Here is a 19963-nt window from a genome sequence, read left to right as displayed (position 1 = left end):
GGACAGCATTTGGAAGTTTGTGAGTCTTGATGTATACGATCGAAGTTTTTTAGCTTGTCCTGTGTAGAACGCTAAATGATTCACAAACCTCTTCTGTATCCTTTCCAATCTCAGTGAGTGAGTAGCGAAATGAGGACGCCACACAGTGCTACAATATTCTAGAATACTACGGACTAAGGTGTTATAAAGTATTAACTTTGTTTTTGGATTCTTAAACGCTTTACAGGTTCTGAGTAAGAAACCTAAGTTACGAGAGGCACTTTTTGTGGCTTTATCAATATGAGGTACGAAAGTGAATTTCTTATCAAGTATCACACCGAGATCTCTCACCATATCAGACTCAACCAGAAGTGTCCCTTTTATGTAGTAATTAGTGGAGATAGGTGAAAGATTTCTAGTAAATTTAATATGGGTACACTTTGCAACATTCAACTCCATACCATTGCTCTCACACCAATGTACCAAACTATTTAAGTCTGCTTGAAGAAGCTTGGAGTCATTGTCACTAAAAATGACCTTAGAAATTTTCAAGTCATCAGCTTAAATAAAAGGGGAAGAACTCCTAATAGTCAAAGGAAGATCGTTAATGAAAATATTAAATAAAATTGGTCCCAGGTGTGAACCCTGGGGCACGCCTGATGTTGCTCGTTGCAACAGAGCTGTAACCATTGACAACCACATAAAATAATCTATATTCTAAATACGATTCCAGCCATTTGTAAAGAGAACCACTAACGCCATAAACGGAAAGTCTTTTACATAAGATGTTGTGTGGCACCTTATCGAAGGCCTTACTAAGATCCGTATATATGACATCGACTTGATGGTGAGAGTCAATGGATGCTGAAATCATTTCCGTGAATGCAACTAAATTCGTTGCTGTTGATCGTCCTTTGACAAAGCCATGTTGGTGCTCATTTCAATATTTACTAAAATATACTTGCAAAATAGGACAAACTAAGACCTCAAAGACTTTTGCCAATGTTGCTAAGATGGAAATAGGTCTGTAATTATCTATAACTTCCACGTCTTCGGACTTGGGAATAGGTATAACACGAGCAATCTTCCATTGGTCGGGAAAACGACCTAACCTTAATGACATATTAAATAAAGAAGTGACCGGACCAGCTAATTTTACTGCACAGTTTCGAAGAAAAAAAGATGGTATATCATCGAAACCTGCTCCCTTTGTTACATCCAATGTTTGTAACTTCTGTAGGACACAATTTTCTGATAAAGTTATTACATCATATAGTACGACTGTAGGATGAGATGCATTTCAACTGGTCTGGTATTTCATAGGCATGCTGGTCAGGAGGTTCGTATACCGACGAAAAATACGTTGCAAACATATTACACATATCACTACCACTATTAGACGATACATTGCCATCTAAAGGCTTCTTAGACCAAAGGTCTCTTAAAATACTAGGATATGAACTCGAGCCTCCTCTTTTTGCCTTAACGTAAGACCAAAAATGTTTGGGACTGAAACGAATGGACTGCTCAACACGTTTCACATAGTTGTTATAACAGTTAGTAGCAAGTCTACGACAGCGTTTAGTTAAAACACTCAACTCAACTTCATCCATAGGATTATTGTATGTCTTGAATCTACGTCTAATCTTATTTTTCTCAGCTAGAGCTTATACAGCGAAAAGAGGATAAATACATAATCTCGTTATTCAAATTAAGACCTATCTATAGGTGTATTCAGAATTTTTATATATTATTTCGTTTTGGAAATGTAAAACGAACAACGGTCGATCTCATATCCACAGCGATAGAACAGTGTCCTGGGAATAAGCAGTCTTGCCCATAGGTCATTGTTCTACGGAAGAGTCGATACTACATATACGTATCTTTAAATTGTGAAAATGACTATTATTGATAATGAATAGGAATAATTATCTAAAGTTTCTGTATTATCTTCAAGATCAATTTAACATCACTTGTGTTCCCCTTGATTAGCCATAAAAATACAAAATTTGTTCCTTGGCTACTTATGCATGCCATTTGACGTTCATTAAACCAGTGATACTGCTAACAAGGTACTTGCGAAACGAGAATTATGCACAAAGTTGTTGTGAAAAGTCTAACAGGATAAAAACAATAATATTCTGCCGAAGCAACAACATTAAAACTATTATTATCGGTGGTATTTCGTTTCAACTTCAATTTTACAAGAAACAAACTTCTACTGATTGAAGCGTAAAGTAAAAAAGTAAAACGAAACGCAGTAACTGTCAAAATTGCGTTTGTGAAACACGTCGTATTGTCAAAATAAATTAAAAATATGGAGAATTTGTTTAAGAATCGACAAATTTAATATAGGAACGTAGCTTCTTTGCGAATTTATGTGTTTATCAGAACTAAATGCTTCAATGGTTGCGAAAACATGGGAACAAAGTGCTAATTAGTGTGACGTACCTCCATGGTGTTCAAATAAGATTGTAAAAAATGAGAAAATGTATTGGTTTCGTTGATTAATTCCATAGTACAAGGTGGAGTATAATGTTCCGGAGTCGCAGTTGGTTTGGGGGTGGTTGGGGAAGGCCCAAAAACCCTCATTCTTTAGAGAGACTTAAATATTTACATAACATCCTATCCAAGAATACTACAGTGTCAGAAGGCAATAGAAGCACATTAGTGGAGTCTCTACGATGTATCGCCGAGATCCTGATTTGGGGAGACCAAAACGATAGCTCTGTGTTTGAGTAAGTTTATGACTTAGTTCTATTGTGTCACTGTATCTTAAATCTGTTGACCTTGATGGAACATTTTTCTTTGCATTGTAACATATTTATTACTGTGAACATAAATAAAATTGTCTATATCACATTAAAAGGAATAACATTCTGTGAAAAAGGGATCTGAGTGTAAATATTTCTTAACACAGATGACAGTGTAGAATACCTAAATTAAAATGCGTAAATAATAAAACCTTATTAAAATCATTATTATATATTATATTGTAACAGTGGTTGAACTACTGTATTAAATATTTGTATATATACTGTATTAAAACTATTTACTAACTTTAAATAATATTGGAGATCTGAATGTTATACATATTTTATTCAATACAAGTAAATTTGTAACTATTACTTATTGCAATAAACTTATTTGTACCAGACATTTAAATTAGTTTCTTTACTATATTTGTAGTCAGGATCTGAGTAACTTCACTGTAATTTGTGTTAGGGAACTTAAACAAACAACAAATCATAAAATGTTGTTTTCAGTTTCTTCCTAGAAAAGAACATGCTCTCGTACTTCCTGAAGATTATGAGACAAAAATGTGGAGGTTCCTCATATGTGTGTGTACAGCTGCTGCAGACCCTGAATATTCTTTTTGAGAACATCAGAAATGAAACTTCATTGTGTATGTATAAAGTACAAATTAACAAATTGGACTTACAAACTACAATCTCTGACTAATTGTGATTCATGGACCATTGTTTATATTAAGACTTAGATTTATTTACACAAACATACTTTGATTTGGACTTACCAAAAACGGCAAGCTAAGCAAATTTTTCTTATTTGCAAAACAAAACTGCCTAAGTTTAATTAAGAAAATGTGGAGTGAAGTCAGAGTTTTCCTTTGTGGCCGTACAGTTACCATGCTGGTCTGCCACACAGAGGTCTCGGGTTAGTTTGCCGGGGCAGGAGAGATATGTGTATGGCCTACATTTATTTAGCTTGTGAGTTTGGGTGTAATTTGTGGTTGTCTATATGTGTGTCTATGGTACCCGCGATAAAGGTAAAAAAACTTTTTTTAGTCCCGCACTTGGCTAAATTTGTTTTGTAAATAGGAAAAATTTACTTAGCTCACCATTTTTGCATAGCCGAAATTATTTATTGTATAAATCTTAGCCTCTCAGCCTTAGTGTGTTATCATTTATGGCTGTACTTTATTGCTTCAACAAAGCAAATCTTAAGACATTGGGACACTTATGTCCACTTGCACTAAATTTGACTATGTCTTAAATAGATAAGACAGTCATGTGAGAGTGTCTTTTGCATCGCAAGCATTATTTTAAGAGGTACTTAAGTTAGGGCGTGTTCCCATTATGTCGGTATGACAGATAGTCATGCAGTTTAAAGTGTTGTGGCTTGTATATTTAAATGAAGTTGTTCACATTATAGTAAAACTCGATTAATTGTTTTTCACAACTTTTTTGACGTTACGACGACCGACTGTCAGACGATAAATAAAACGTCACGATGTAAATGTGATGACAGCTAATTGTAGCTTCACACAATTCTGTCGTGCAAACGACAAGGTGGTTGCCGTGAATCGATAAATTGGCGTCGCGATCGCGATATTGGGAACAGCTAGACACGACAGTCGTTCGACGATAAAGTAAACGTCCACGACTCAGTTACGACAGATAGTCGTGATATGGAAATAGGCTAGACGCGACAAGTCGTCTAACGATAAATTAAGCGTTACGACATAATGGGAACGCGCCCTTCGGTTCAACTCACTCGCGCAGAGTCGAAACGTCGCGTCGCGTTCTGTTTTTCAACTACAACGCATGGCGACGCGACTCACAGTAACGTCGGTCTGACGCGTTACTGCGCGCAAATAACGCACGGTGACCGCGCGGCGACTCGCGAAACCGCTCGACTTTAACCAAGCGTCTACCCGCGAAGGCGCGCGTCGAATCCATATTTGCATAACACAAATTGTACCTTAATATTGAGAAAATAGAGATGAATATGCTATAGGCGAATAACATGACGCGTCGCGACGCTACGACTGCGCCAGTGTGAGTTGAGCCTTAGTGTAAGTCGACATTAATGAAACATACAACATAACTATAACAATTATATTTTTATGCAAATTGGTGAAAAATAAAAAATAAATGGTTAAATATTTTGAACACAAACAAAGCCTTAACTTTAATTTTGACTTGCACTAGGTCCAATGTTTCGGAAAGTGTTCACAGTATATCCAGTGTTCTGCCTACTACCATGCCAAACCAGTAATATCAATTACTGCATTTGAAAAAATGTTGCAAAAAAGATTTTTCTGTTTTTTGTATTTTTTTAAGTTAACAACATAAAATATATTTTATGTTTAAACTTACATTGTACACAAGATGTTTAAGAATTCTATGTACCCATTATAAAATGGATTTTGCGAAGTTACTATGTCTACTAAGCAATGAATACATTGGATTTGCCTTGATAAAAGCCTAAATACTCAAAGTTGTTATGAAATTAAAAACATATTCTAAGACTTGCGTTGTTCTGGTTTGACATGAAAGTACAATAAGAAGACATTTCAGTTTAAGTATAAAACAGTTTTGTTAACAAATTCTGAGAGTCTAAAGTCTCTTAATATGTTTGATAGCATGATGGCCTCTGGCTCTGATTGGAGTCTACCCAGGTCAGGTTGCAAAGTTTGCTCTCATTTTCGTTCAGTTCCCGCTATTCCTAATTATTTGGATTAAAAATTATAGATATTTCAAGAAAAATTTGCTCTTCTATTCAATAATGAGATTGTGAATTCAAGTTACTGTGAGTTTACAAAGCTAATTGCAATAAAATATTGTGATTTTGAGTATCTACTTTATGATGTATTCTTCTGTCAGTTTACTAACAAGCAGCATAATATTTCATAATGTTTAACTAGTCCAGATAAAAACAAACAGTAAATTACAGTTACAACTGCGAATGCACTGTTATGGAACAAGTCATATTTATAGTTATTCTGAATGGTTTATAGTTTTCTAGTTGTGCATATATCATGTCAGCTACAGTTAAAAAATGATTAAAAAAAATAAAAAATGATTTATTTTCAATATTCTCATAACAAAATCATAAAATTACTGACAGCTATCTTATTAAAATTTATTTTATTATTGTGGTACTAATTCCACTTGCCACCTTGAGTGGGTGACTGGTGTGTTTTTAAACAGATTTTTGACATAAAACCAAGATTTTCTTATATATTACTTGATATAATTTTTACTAGGGTCATGCTTTTCACAGATTACCTTCTGAGCAATAACCATGTGAACTCAATAATAGTACACAAGTTTGACTTCTCTGATGAAGAAGTGATGGCCTACTACATATCCTTCCTTAAGACACTTAGTCTAAAACTGAACAACCATACTATACACTTCTTTTATAATGAGGTGAGTTTTTAGTGCTCTTTGTAAAGTTGTCACAAGTTTTGTATAGGCAATGAAAAACATTAAAAAATGCATTGTTGGTAAATTGGGTGGATCTATTGAGGCACTTAGTCATAATCATGGTGATGTTATTTAATGTGTCATGAACGGTTTAGTAATGAAGGCACATAAATTTAGCATACAGTATTTATTCATTAGCAAACATGTACATAATAAAATTTATAATACATGCACCTTGTTAGTAAAGCTAAAAACTTAAAACTAGGTAACAGACAAAGTAATAAACAAAAATAAAAACGTAAATTATTAGATTATCACAAACATAAAGCCTGTAAGAGAATTGCAACAATACAATGTAACTTAAATAGTTAAAAAACATGCAATTTCAAAACAAGCAATGAAAAAAGCATTCAAAATACCGACTTCTTAGGTATTCCCGATTATTGTACATAGATGAAACTACTTTTCGGATCTAAATTTCGTGTATTTTTTTTTCAAACAAACCGTTTCAAAATAACAACATAGGCAAGAATAAAATACAACAGAAATAATTTATTTTAATGAAATTATATGGATGCAAACAGAGAACTATAAAGTTTAATGTAATTAATTGAATTTCTATTCGAAATTCTATTAACAATTCCTTCAGTCTTTAGCCAAAATTGTATGTCTCTATATTTAAATATATTTAGGTAATACATTGCAAATTTTTCATGGATATATGAAATGATCCTGATCAATGCAATGCAATTTAGTTATTAGCACAGCCAACCTATCTCTGCGTTTTAAGTTGTGGGGTCGCAAATAATTACCACTTTCCATTTGCCTGTGTGCAGAAGTTTCTATAATCTACATTACTTTACGTTAGTCTCAAATGACTGTACTAACAATATTATGAAATGCTTCAGGTCCAAGCAAGTATTTTCATGGTCATATATAATATATAGCGCTAAATTTGAATGCGACGTTTTCATTATAATTTACAGTCGGATGCCCTAAGATACCTGACCCCCTTATTTTGTTTATGGGGGGTATGTTTTATGTATACCCTCAAACCCGGGGAGGCTCGAGGTTTATGTGAGACTAACCCGACAATTGGATGGAATATCTACTGAAACCCGCGGACTTACCCTCTTGGCCAGGCGTTGTGAGCGTCGATGTGGGATTCCGAAGTTTCACCATTACGACGCCCTCGGCCGTCCCGGTTTCCACCGGTTACCGCGCTAAACGAGGGTCCCAAGGGTACCTATCCCTCAAACGGGTGAGACTTGCAATGCGGAAGGGGGTAACCTTTAAATTAATTTTGATATGACTTCTTTATTGCACCATTAGTGAATGACCTCTTAAGAAACTTAAGTCAATTAAGTAAGAAATATATGATATATATAAGTAAGAAATTTAAGTCAAATTTAAACTTTAATTACTTTACATAAATACGAATTTAAGAGCTGAAATTTCTTTATACTTTTCTCTTGAATTCGTAAGAAGTTTCTCAGAACCAAAAGGTCGGCCAGGGGGTCAGGTATCTTAGTGCGTCGACTGTACACTGAGCATTTACGTGATCATAGGAACAATATTGTCAGAGTCTGAACCACTTCACATATTATGTAGGTACATTTTGAAGGAGCTTTAAGAGGTTAAATTATTTCCTAAAACATTCTATCTTCTTTAAATATGTTTTAGCACACAAAAGATTTCCCTCTGTACACTGAGGCTATAAAATTCTTCAATCATCCAGAGTCTATGGTGCGCATAGCAGTTCGAACGCTTACGTTGAACGTGTACAGAGTTCAGGATGCTAGTATGTTGCGGTTTATTAGAGACAGGTAAGTTTTTATACTAAGGTGTTGGGTAGGATTATTAATTACCCTGTAATAAACATCCACACGCTTGCGGTTTCTACCCTCTAATTGCTGGTATTATTAAAACCTGTCATGTCTTTTAACTGGTTTCTAGTTTGTCATGTGATACAGTGTATTACGAGCAAAATAAGACAAGTATGGTAACTTCATACAAGCATAGCAGCGCGGTTTGTATGTGTGCGCTCCCATGCCGTATACGGACGCACATATTTGTATAATTTCGCGATGCACACGCGTTGCATATAGCGCTGGTAATCCACGCGCCTTTCATTCAATACTTTATAGTTTATTGCAGACCATAATGTATTTAAGTGGTACATTACATTATGGTATCATAATACTACTACACGAGTTGCTTTCCACATCAAACCATTGATGGGTTCGGATCTCCTAGGAGACGGCTTATGCTTTCCGCTACGCTGGCCTAATGCGGGAACTTCACAGGCCTAGCAAGGTTCACAAATCTTCAACTTGCAGGTTTCGTCACGATGTTTTCCTCCATCTTCAGGTATTGCTACTGAATTCGGATTCGAACCGTAGACTTCTTGAATCAGACCCAACAATTCTCCCACTTGTCTACCACAACGCTTTACACATATCTGGTTGTTTACTTCGTTAGTCTCAATTTCTCGGCCGACCATGTGTGAAAATTTATTTTACGCGGTCTGGTGCCATAGTTGCTTATTTATGTAGAATCCCCAACACGTGGGAAATGAATGTTAACATTTTGGCCTTATTATTTGTTTTATTAACTTAGGTGCTTTATTTCAGAACTGCTGCTCCATACTTCAGCAATCTAGTTTGGTTCATAGGAAAACACATACTGGAATTGGACGCGTGTGTTAGAAACGACGCTGAGTGAGTAACCTTGAGTTTCTTTTGCAGTTTATGAATGTTTGCCGTATTGCTCATTTGCATAAGTAGGTGTGAATGTAATGACACTGTTTTCTATGATATGTGTTATTATGTGTGTGTATTATTTCTGCCATTCAAGTTCCTCTGTTAATCTCAGCATCTTCTTAGGATTGCTGTAGACTTAAAATCTTCGTGCTCCGAAATATTTATTTATATACATACATAATGACATATTATATTGCTTAAAATTATTGTACATAACCTGGCAAGTTTAGTGGCTATAGGTACATACATATACCTAATAATTTAAATGGTTCTACTTTCCAGCCACCAATCACATCAGAAGTTAGAATGTCTTGTAGCCGAACACCTAGATCACTTACACTACATTAACGACATTCTGTGTCTAAACATACCAGATTTAAACGACGTATTGACGGAGCATCTATTGCACAAACTACTAGTGCCTTTGTACATTTACTCTTTGACTTCCGAATCAGTGAAACGATCCGTGACATCATCGCCGTACAACAAAGATCATATTCAAAGTATAGAGGCTATAACAAGAAATTTAGAAGCTATATTGAAAGGCAAGTCGACCGATTCGCCAGTACTCGCATACCAAAGACACAGAATGGAAGATGAGGAATCTAAACCATCCGTGTCATGTGTAGTTAGTCTATTTCTTCTATCGCAAGTATTCCTGATAATAACGCATGGCCCCATTATTCACGGACTCGCGTGGATACTTCTGCAATCAGATTTATCAGTATTTGAGGACGGAGCAACTAAAATATTAGAAATGTACATTAGCAATGCAAAGTCCAATGTGAAATTGGAGTTCTCGAAACCACAATTGAGTCTTGAGAAGGCGCTGGAAAACTCATCAGGGTGCGAAAGGGACTATACCACTCCAGAGTATAGCGGAGCAAAAGCCTTTGGATATGATACAGATCAATCGAGTTGTGATTTAGATCCTGAATTAGTTTCAACATCTCTACCGTCCACGTCTCATATAAGTGATTCTTCGAGTATTGCGAATGACTCAACGGAAGATTTGCTCACAGATATACATTCGGCAAAGTCGATTGTTACGATAAAAGAAAACATGCCTGACTCACCGCTGCCGGACTCTGGAGTAGAATCAAGTTCGTCTAAACTAGAGCTAAACATCACGGATGAGGAAAAACAGAAGCTTTTAAGTGTAACAGCGATTACGTCGAGCGATAAAGAAAAAGTGACCTTAGAATATATATTAGAAACAGAAAACAAAGAAATAGAAAAGAGGCCTTTTCTAAAGACCATATTTGATTCTTTGGACTGTTTTGAGAATGACTATAAAGCATTGTTCGCGCTTTGTTTACTATTCGCTTTGATTAACAATAAAGGTGCGTATTTAGTATTTACGTTTGTTTAAAATCTTTAGAAGTGACTCCAAATTGGGGACCGAACGTGATCAGTGTGATATTGCTTCTTGACTTGATTCTGAAAACAAAATCTGAAGTTTTCGTTTTAAAAAATCGACTAAGTTTTATTCCAGTTTCCCCATTACCGATGGCTTTCTGTAATAGCGGCTATCTCAAAAGCAAACTAATTCATCGGCAATATGATTTAAAAAGTGAGGAATATATAAACTTATTATATGGGCCCAGGATTATTACGTGACTGTTTTGACCAATTAAAAGTTCGGTGTCTTATTAAAAAATGCATAAGTAAATAATTCACTGTTTTGGTTTGGGCCACTAGTCTTGAAAAGTAGCGAAACGATCAGTAAAAGAAGGTGTACTTTGAATAATAATATGTTAAAATATGGTAAGGGTTCCACATTTGAAGTTACTTCTAGTATTTTTAAAAGCTGACCGGTTCGTTTTCGATTTTTGACATTTACATTTGTTTTTTTAATAGCCTAAGGCTATGGCAAAGATCGAAACTAACCTTTTAGCTTGTAACTCATTAACATTTGTCTGTATGGTTTGTTCGTTCAACACTAAACTAATTGTATTTCTTGTCTTTTCTTTGCTTACCTGGGTTATTAGTCGGTAAGATATTTTATTTTCATGCATGTGTATTGGTCCTATATTTGACCTCCCCTTCTGGGTTGAATGCCAATTTCTATGCATATGTATGGAATGGTTAATTATCGTATCGTGTTTGTTTATTTATAGAATGTAGTAATCTTTATTCGACGTGTCGTATTTCCGATACTGTTTTATTGTTTGCCTTTTTATAAATGATATGAATGTGTGGTACTATATATCACCAATCCTAGCTATATGCCGTGTTTTTGATATTGTTGTCATAAACAAGACATCCTACGTTAATTGTGTGTACGTTAAGGGTGTCCAACGGCTATGCCACACAGAGAAAAGTACCTTAAATACTGTAGGTAGAAAATTTTACTGAAAGAAGACATATTTTTTATTTTAAAAACAAATCGAACTGCATTTTTAAATAATCGATCCCACCAAATGTGAAAAAAAAATACATGTAATTTTCTATACTTATCGAAAGACACAATCATAACGATTGTTTTCTTCTAAATAACATAGCATCTTAAATAAAAGGGAGACCATTAAATTTAACACTTCATTGAAATTTTGTTCAGGAAAATGAATAGCCTATTCTCTGGTTTTTCCGCGCTTACAGTAACTGACATTATTAAATATTACCAATAAAATTAAACAATTTGTCACGAGCTACAGTTTACGGTGAGAAAACTGCTAAACCTGAATTCCGGTGCACTAAAAATTTTTCCTAATGTCAGTTACTATAGTCCAGAGGTTCCCAAACTTTTTGTCCGGTGTATCACGTGCCAATTTTTTTTCTGTTTTGCGTAGACCTGACTTTCTACTATTGAATTTTTCACAAATTCATCAACTTCAAAAGTCTATTTGGCAGCTGGCGCACACTAGTGGATAAATAACTATATAAATAAAAAACTAATTAATATTAAATTTTATATATTTATTTAAACGATATCTTGTGTTGTGAACTTTTTAGGAACTTCATAGATAATTTATTCGTCTATTGTAGAATAATACATGCAATGTGGATTATTTCGTTCACGGAAAGTCAAATTTAGGTCACGACCTGCCTACATGGGTTCCACATTCGTGGACGTACATTCACGTCTCTTGGACACCCTATTTTTTCGCTGACATAGTCTTTTCGAATGAAGTGAATCCCTGGAGGTCGATGTAGAACACCATTTTGGTAATCATCGCTATATAGTCTATAGAGGAAATAAGATATACTTGTTTCTATGTAATGTTTAATACTTTTCTGTCTTTCGATCACGTTCACGTTTCTTTCTCAATATCCTATTATTGCCGTTCTAATCTAAAAATACATAAGTACACCTGACTCTCTATTTTTATTGGATTTGCATAGGTATAGTTCAAAGCCGGACCGACCCATAATCATATGCCCTATACCGATTAGATTACCGGATTAGAAGAGCGCTGTAATTCGTCACACATATAAATTTATATAATATAAAGCATAAGTAATATCCTAAGGCTTATTACGGCTCAATTTTAAATAAAAAACTTAATTAATTTCTTCTTTAATATTTGGGATATAACTCTATTTTGTAAGGCGGCAGTCCTAGGCGCAACAAATTTTCCCACACATGTCACATATTATTAAAAAGGATGGACGCAGATGATAGAGTGAAATACGTTGGTTTAAAGAGACAGTTTATTGTTCGGTCTCCAGAATATAAGTGATAAAATAATACAATTTAAAATAAAATATAAACTTAATTGCTAACAAAGCAATACGTACCATATGTTGCAGTTAGACTATAAATATCGTCTATCTACACTACACATGTTTGTTTATAAATTCCAGGAGTAAACACAGAACTTCTAGACACCCTTCTATGCCCAGAAATAGACGACAGCATAAGAAAACGCAGTGTGTCAACTGGTAGTACCGCAAGCCAGGGGGACAGGGAAACAAATGAAGATCGGACTACATCATCCACGCCATCTATAAGAGGCTTGCATAGTTTCAATGCGCTGCTCATATCTAAACTGTTGGCTATTGCTAACTTGAGTTGTAAACCTGGTAAGTGTGGTTTGCAACGTATACCGTATAACGTATAGTTAACCTTATTTATATGGATTATCACCGACATTATTTAGAGAATTATTTATTCTAAGCTTACGCTCAGAATTTAATTATAGATATACGAAAACAGCAGAATTTAATATTGTTCAGAAATTTCTTAAGCCCCTAAAACATCATATCGAAATTGAACCGTGTGCATTCTCGAACTTATAATACAAAACACATTGCATTTTCTGTATTAAATGCCATAAGCGTAAACAATGTTTGATTGAACAAAAACTATTATGCTGCCACTGCGCCCGTCACCCTGAGACATAAGTTGAACATTCCCATGTGCCTGTAATTTCACCAGCACACTTACCCTTACAAATCACAACGTAGTAAAGTTATTACTGTAGTCATTAGTAGTAAGTCATTACTGTATCGAGTTCTTAGGTTTTCGCGATTGTTACACATAGAAAATTAAACTATTTTTTACGGATTCAAATCGCGTATATTTGTTTTTTCTAACAAAGTTAAACTTAAACCATTTTAAACCATTTATTTGTTTATTTACCACATACAGTAATACGTACAGAACATAATAATATAACAAGGTCTTTACAGGTCTCATGGTCACGGTTGATTGTTATGTTGGTTTGTTTGAAAAACAATATACGCGATTTAAATTCGGAAAAATAATTTCATTTCTTACGTTACTGCTTGCTTGACAGCAAAATTAGGTGGGGTGGCAGTACTTCTCTCGACGAACACATTCACAAGTTCTATTGCTACTACATATAACATGATGTTTTAATACTATGATTTTCATATATGTATATATTTTTAAATACTCCACTAGTTCATATACAAATATATAATGTATCATATTGATACAAAGAAAAGTTCCTCCGATATGCCTGGACTCTAACCGGTGTCTGTTTCCATACAGGGGCCGTTGCTTTTAACCAAGTGAGCGAGTCAGCAGATGTTACGAATTTCTTTGCGTTTGTTACAGATCTTTTTATTGGGTTTAAACGGCTATTTTATTATACGACTTTGAAACTGGTATACTAAACGACATTTCTATATATAAAAATTTGAAATTTGAATTTTTAAGACAGGGGAAATCTGTTTCTTTGATGATTATCAACGAACGGAATGCTAAACTAAAAAATAACGTGGTCGTTCCCTTCTACAAATTCCGGCACTTCTCAGAATTGATTATATTTGAATATTTGTATTATTTATTGAAATTTGAGTACATTGGCGACAAATTGTTATTTCCTATTAAGTATTCGCTACAAATTGTTATTTCAAAAAATTATATTGTAGTTGATTTATTACAGGTATTTACGTATTTAAATACTTTAGCCATTTAAAAAATAAACATGAGACAACTTATATTTTGAAACGTTCAGAAGTTTGAAATGTTTGAAGTGTAAACACTGCCGAAATCGCTTGCCGAAGAACCGGCAGTCGACTCTGTATAAACTGCGTGTCGTGACCGTCAGGGTGGCTGGTCGCCTGTGGCATCTGGCACTGAGTGTGTATATTCAATAATTGCTGCCTTTAATATATTCAGAGAAATAAAAAAAATTGACCAGCCATTCTGACATAAAATAAACATAAAATTTTTAATCGTTTATATTTTTTTAACTAATGTAGATAGGAAGCGTATACTTTTAATTCGTGAAAGTAGCAAATAGGTAGCTATTATTGGTAATACATACTTCTGGAAAATCTGCTTCCTTCATGCCGAACAAAGCGGGGACCAGCCATCCTGATATCAGAATGGCTGGTCAATTATTTTTTTAAATTTCTCAGAATATATCAAAGGTAGCAATTATGTAGAAAAGGTATCAAATAGGTAGCAATTCTTGAATATACAGTCTCATTTCCAGTGAGAACTTCTCGTATCTCAGTGCCAGACGCCACAAGCGACGAGCCAACCTGACGGTCACAGTCAGTCGTCTCTGCGACATACGTGTCCAGCCCATTGACACTTCTGTTTGGCAATCCATAGGCCCACGTCGATGACTTTGGTTCACAAGCGTATTGCTTAACATTTCTTATCTTATCGCGTAGAGAACGTTGTCAACACGCCGTAATGTTATTTTATTTATTTTTTTATTTTATTTATTGAGGATTAACAAACAATTGTACATACAGATTAAAAATATCGGTTTAGCTAATTGTACAGTCAACCACATCATCCACAGATTGCTGCAAAAATATAAAATTTTCAATTGAAGCATAATCGCTAGTGTATTTTTTTTAAAGTACAATGCTGACAAAGAAAATAAGTTTAAGAAACAAGCAAACTTAATAACGTTACTAAGTACAATTAACAAAAAAAAAAATCGTTTCACAACCATGTCATACCCAATGCTTCAGTAACCGCCCTCTTAAAATTGTATTTGGACAGACCAAAAATGTCTACTTCCGCCAATAGCTAATATCGGAACATATTATAATATATAATTTTGAAATAGTCGCCTTAGAGGAGCGCGTATACCAGAATTTGACCTACAGGACATAAGTGCAAATATTCCAAAACGACGAGAACTTCGCATATGCGTATTTCTCGGCACCGAGAAGCACAGGACATTCGTTATGTCGGAATTTATCATTAAGTAGTTGTAAATAATGTTTCAGCTTCAAAAGTCCGATTGGTAACTCTTGAGTTGAGCGTGACTCTGGCACGCGTGGCCATGCAAGGTGCGAGCGGCGTCGCTGGCGATCGACACGTTGCGGCAGCCGACGCGTTGCGGCAGCGCGCTGCTGCCCTGGCTAGAAACTTCTACAAGTGTGACGACATATTCTTGGACATGTTTGAGGATGAGTGAGTACAACTACTAGTGAGTTTTCAAAGCAGTAGCTGTGCTCTACTTCTGCTTATTTGGCCTTTAAAATTTGCCAAACAAAAGTAGTTACAATAATTATTAATACAACGATAGAACACTAACAAAAATTCCTTGGATCCGGCTGGATTCGAACCAGCAGACCTTACGAATTTTTCTGTGCTTATTGCAGGTCTTTGTTTTGATTTTTAACGACTTTTACCGTAGCGCCATCTTTGAGAAATCTATTTGTTCACTCAGCGAGGTAGCTTTACAGCTACCAGCAGATGACTACAGATGTTGCTTTAATAATTGTAATTAAGTTAATTGTATGTCAGGATGTTTCACCAACGTGATATACAAGTATTTTTTGTGAAATGACTCCACTAGTTTGATATAGTTATTAATACAAAGATCAAACATTAAGAAAAAAATCCTTCGTTATGGCTTGGTTCGAACCAACGTCTTCTAGCAAACCGTGCTAGACGCTATGCCAACTACACAATACGGAACAATCCAACGGACCTTACAAACTTTACTATGTGGTTGTTCTATCTTTGTTTTTGGTGTTTAATGTCTTTTTTACCCTAACGCCCTCTGTGAGAAATATATGATATTTTTTCTTCAAAAGTGGTTGTAATTCTATTGTAGAATTAGCCTTTTAACTTTAAACTCTCTGTACATGTCATAAAATTGCAATATTTAATTTAATGCAGGTACTGCGAGATGAGCAAACGACCTCTGAACGTAGAATGGTTGTGTATGGACGCGGCCATTCTTCTCCCACCTACACGGACGCCAATGTCCGGAATTGCATTCGCCAAGCGTCTGCCCAGTGGAGAGGTATTATTTTAATATTATTCTTCGAATAAACGTAGTTCAGTCTCAGTAAAGTTAAACATAAGACCCGAAATCAGCTAAGCAAAGAATTTTCCATTAAGACGGTTGTATTACAAGCGCTATATAAACAAAGTTTGTTCCTATTTTGGATACTAATTAATAGAACCCAACAACTTTTGTAGACATGATTTAGAAACAGTTGTTTTTAGTAGAGCTTCTTGTGAAGGAGTTCGTCCAGGAAAGTACTGCCCACGTTACCTGTTTCTACCGCCAAGCAGTAATGTGAACATTACTGTGTTCCGGTTTTGAAGGGTGAGGGAGTTGTCAATATGACTTGTCTCATAGTGACGGGGGCAATGGCAGTGCCCTTAAGATCTTTGCGATTTAAAGCTCTGAGTGGCACTGCATTATGGTCGCTTACCACCAGGCGCACGACTTGTTCGTGTTGATATTACAAAAAAAATGTTAAAACTACAGTACTATTTTCTTAAGCCTGAGACTTCGGAATCTTTCGGATTTAACGGAAACAGCAAATATACATAAATTCGTTATTTAGAACTCTTTAATCCGTTAAAACATAATTTTATATTATTGTTTTACAGCATTGGAATCGTCCACATTCGTAAAACTCAGAGCTACGAAGCTTGGACTTTCCGAAATAATAATAATAACGGACACACTCATACCTTCACACTAGGGAAAGCCTGTATCGCGGGTGCCATGGACACACACAGAGCGACTGTGAACTGACAACCGGTACTACCTCAATTTTGACAACTTTACACGATGAAGAAAAAAAATGTTTGCGCCATTTATGTAGCATCAGGTTTATTAAATAAAATAAAATACGTAATGTATGTGTAATAAAAATATTTAAAAACGTATTTTTATGTAATAAATCAGATGCTAAATGACGCAAACAATTTTTTTGTTTACCCTGTACATTTGTCAAACTTGAGATAGTACCGATTGCCAGTTCACAGTCGACATAAATTACACTCAAACTCACGAGAAATATAAATATAGACCGTATAAATATTTCTTCTTTCCCGGGACCTCTGCATGGCAGTTCAGCATGGTAACCGTTTGTCCATGGAGGCAATTATTATTTAAATATAAATTGTCTAATACAAATTATAAAAATTACTTGTACTGTACACTTTTTATTAAATATTACTATTTTACGAGCTATTATTCCAAAAGCATTGAACGCAAGGGGTTTTATACTTCGCAGATGGAGCGTGCCCGTCGCGCGATAAGGACGTTCTTCCTCATCCGAGACCTGTACTTGAAGCTAACGGGCAAGCCAGAGACGCAGCTTCCGCTAACCAATCCTGCGCCATTCGTGCAAGTTGGAGATGTACTTGACCTTAGTGAGTATACCTACAACCTGATTTAAGCAACTCGTACAATCTCACCAATGATATGTTTTTTGTCTTTGTTGCTTTAGCAACTGTACTGAACATGTGAGGGCGGACTGACGTTAAACGAAGTACTTTAACATTATTTGCTAAACATTTACGGAATATATCAATTTAATGTTGACATATAGAAAATTCAAATACAGAAGGAAAGAAAGTTAATGTAATACATACATTGATTTACAAATAAATGGACGACGGGTCTAATACAAAAACCACGAAAAAAAATGTCCCAAGCCAACCTATTCGAAATTTAAATTGTAATGTCATCGCAGTATCGGGCTGTCAGTAGTACAAATGAAGACAAAAGCGGAGTGTCGCGCTCTGTATACGATTTTAGCGCCTTAAAAGTGCGGACACTTTTTAGCGCGGACCCGACGTCCACATAATTGTAGGTCAATGAATACATATGTATAGTCTGTTCCAATACATTGTAAACAAAACTGTTTGGTTAAAATTCTAAAGCAATCAGTCAATAAATCGAATAAGTAACACTCACATATATTTCGAAGATTTTGACTCGTATCACTTTTTTTTTATTAACTTTTAACGATATTCATTTGAATAGCGTCGTAAAATCATATTTGAAAAAATGGTAGTCCAAAAGTGAGGTTAATTTTCAACTATACAACTATGACTTGTTTGTGGCTGCATAGTACTGTCGAAAAAAAACATTCGGTTCATTCAATTAAAGATTTTGTAATCGATTAGTAAATCGAAAATTTCAATCGCAATCGAACAAGTATCTAAGTGTAAGGATTTGAAGGAGGATTTAAAATTAAGATTACGGAATGACTCAATTAAACAAAAGGATTCAATTAATTAATCGATTTGTAGTTGGCATTACAATTGGCCATTACTATGGTCGGGTCAGTGACTTATTTGTTTACTTTATGTTTAAAATGTTTGGAACGGAGTATACATATACAGAAGGTACATGGTTGTCGTAATTATTCTTATTCTTCAAATGCTGGCCCTCCACTACATAGATCAATGCTGCGCCAATAGATAGCACCTCAGAATATTACATGAGTTTTTGTATGAACCATGAACCAATAACTCAAGAACCAGATACAGATGTCGCGATGAGTACCAAATAGATATTTTTGTAACTAATTTGTTTTAAATTGACGAACTGCAATTTATCAAAGCTATTCTCAGTTTCTAGCATTAGCATTTAATAATCTGTGGTTTCTAGTGATAACAAACAAATCAACTAGATGGCGCTATTTCACAAATTTTTATGTACAGCCCGCTATTCTTTTATTTTGTTTAGGATTGGCGCCATCTACCCGTAAAATAGAATATAATAGAATAGAATACGTTTATTTGCCAGAATACAGTAATTACAAAGGTCTTAAGTAAAATTAGGTACATTGTATGCAACCTGCAAGCAGATGTGCAAATATTAATAGGATTCTATGTTTCTTTAGTCTCTATAGTTTCTAATTAATGTAATGAATTTGTAAATTCTAAGTATTCTTTATTACTATAGAAGCAATGTGTCAAAAGCCATTTTGTCAATTTTAATTTAAAAGTATGTCCTTGTAACAATTTAATTTCGTTTGGTAGTTTATTGTAAATAATTACATACACGTTGAAGCAGTTATTCTTATAAATTACTTTATGGCAACGAGGTTGGTATAAGAGATTCATAATTTTTGCTCTAGTTTGCCTTTGAATGACTTCACCGCGTGTTTTAAAATATTGAGGATGAGAGTTGACAAATACGCAGATATCCCCAATGTACATGCATGGCAAAGATAATATGTTCAGCCTTTTAAACAGCGGTTTGCAACTGTCATCGAACCACGAACCGCAATTGCTCGAATACACTTCTTCTGGACTTTAAACGCTCTTTCTAAGATTACTGAGTTACCCCATAGTACAAGACTTTTTTTTCGAGGGTAGGCGTCAAGTCGAGTAGACGCGATTTG

At 35.0% G+C, this 19963-nt stretch overlaps 1 protein-coding gene across 4 annotated transcripts in view; it reads left to right on the top strand.

Moving 5' to 3' along the window:
• The first annotated feature begins 2330 nt into the window (after positions 1–2330).
• The window catches only part of LOC113233735 (protein CLEC16A homolog), a 32312-nt gene continuing 14679 nt past the window's right edge, over positions 2331–19963 (top strand). Inside the window, exons 1-11 of one of the 4 annotated variants that reach the window (XM_026468922.1) lie at positions 2331–2717; positions 3246–3385; positions 6007–6155; positions 7836–7978; positions 8786–8872; positions 9197–10257; positions 10906–10908; positions 12722–12940; positions 15581–15767; positions 16482–16608; positions 17822–17978. In XM_026468922.1, the coding sequence (XP_026324707.1) occupies positions 2515–2717; positions 3246–3385; positions 6007–6155; positions 7836–7978; positions 8786–8872; positions 9197–10257; positions 10906–10908; positions 12722–12940; positions 15581–15767; positions 16482–16608; positions 17822–17978 (2476 nt within the window). In that variant the 5' untranslated portion in view covers positions 2331–2514. The remainder of the gene's footprint in view (positions 2718–3245; positions 3386–6006; positions 6156–7835; positions 7979–8785; positions 8873–9196; positions 10258–10905; positions 10909–12721; positions 12941–15580; positions 15768–16481; positions 16609–17821; positions 17979–19963) is intronic. The other 3 variants (XM_026468919.1, XM_026468921.1, XM_026468920.1) reach the window with 3 other exon arrangements.

The sequence above is a fragment of the Hyposmocoma kahamanoa genome, unplaced genomic scaffold (assembly GCF_003589595.1).
Source record: "Hyposmocoma kahamanoa isolate Upper Pololo Valley unplaced genomic scaffold, ASM358959v1 80, whole genome shotgun sequence".
NCBI classification, from domain to species: Eukaryota; Metazoa; Arthropoda; class Insecta; order Lepidoptera; family Cosmopterigidae; genus Hyposmocoma; species Hyposmocoma kahamanoa.
This window is presented reverse-complemented; position numbering and strand designations above follow the sequence as displayed.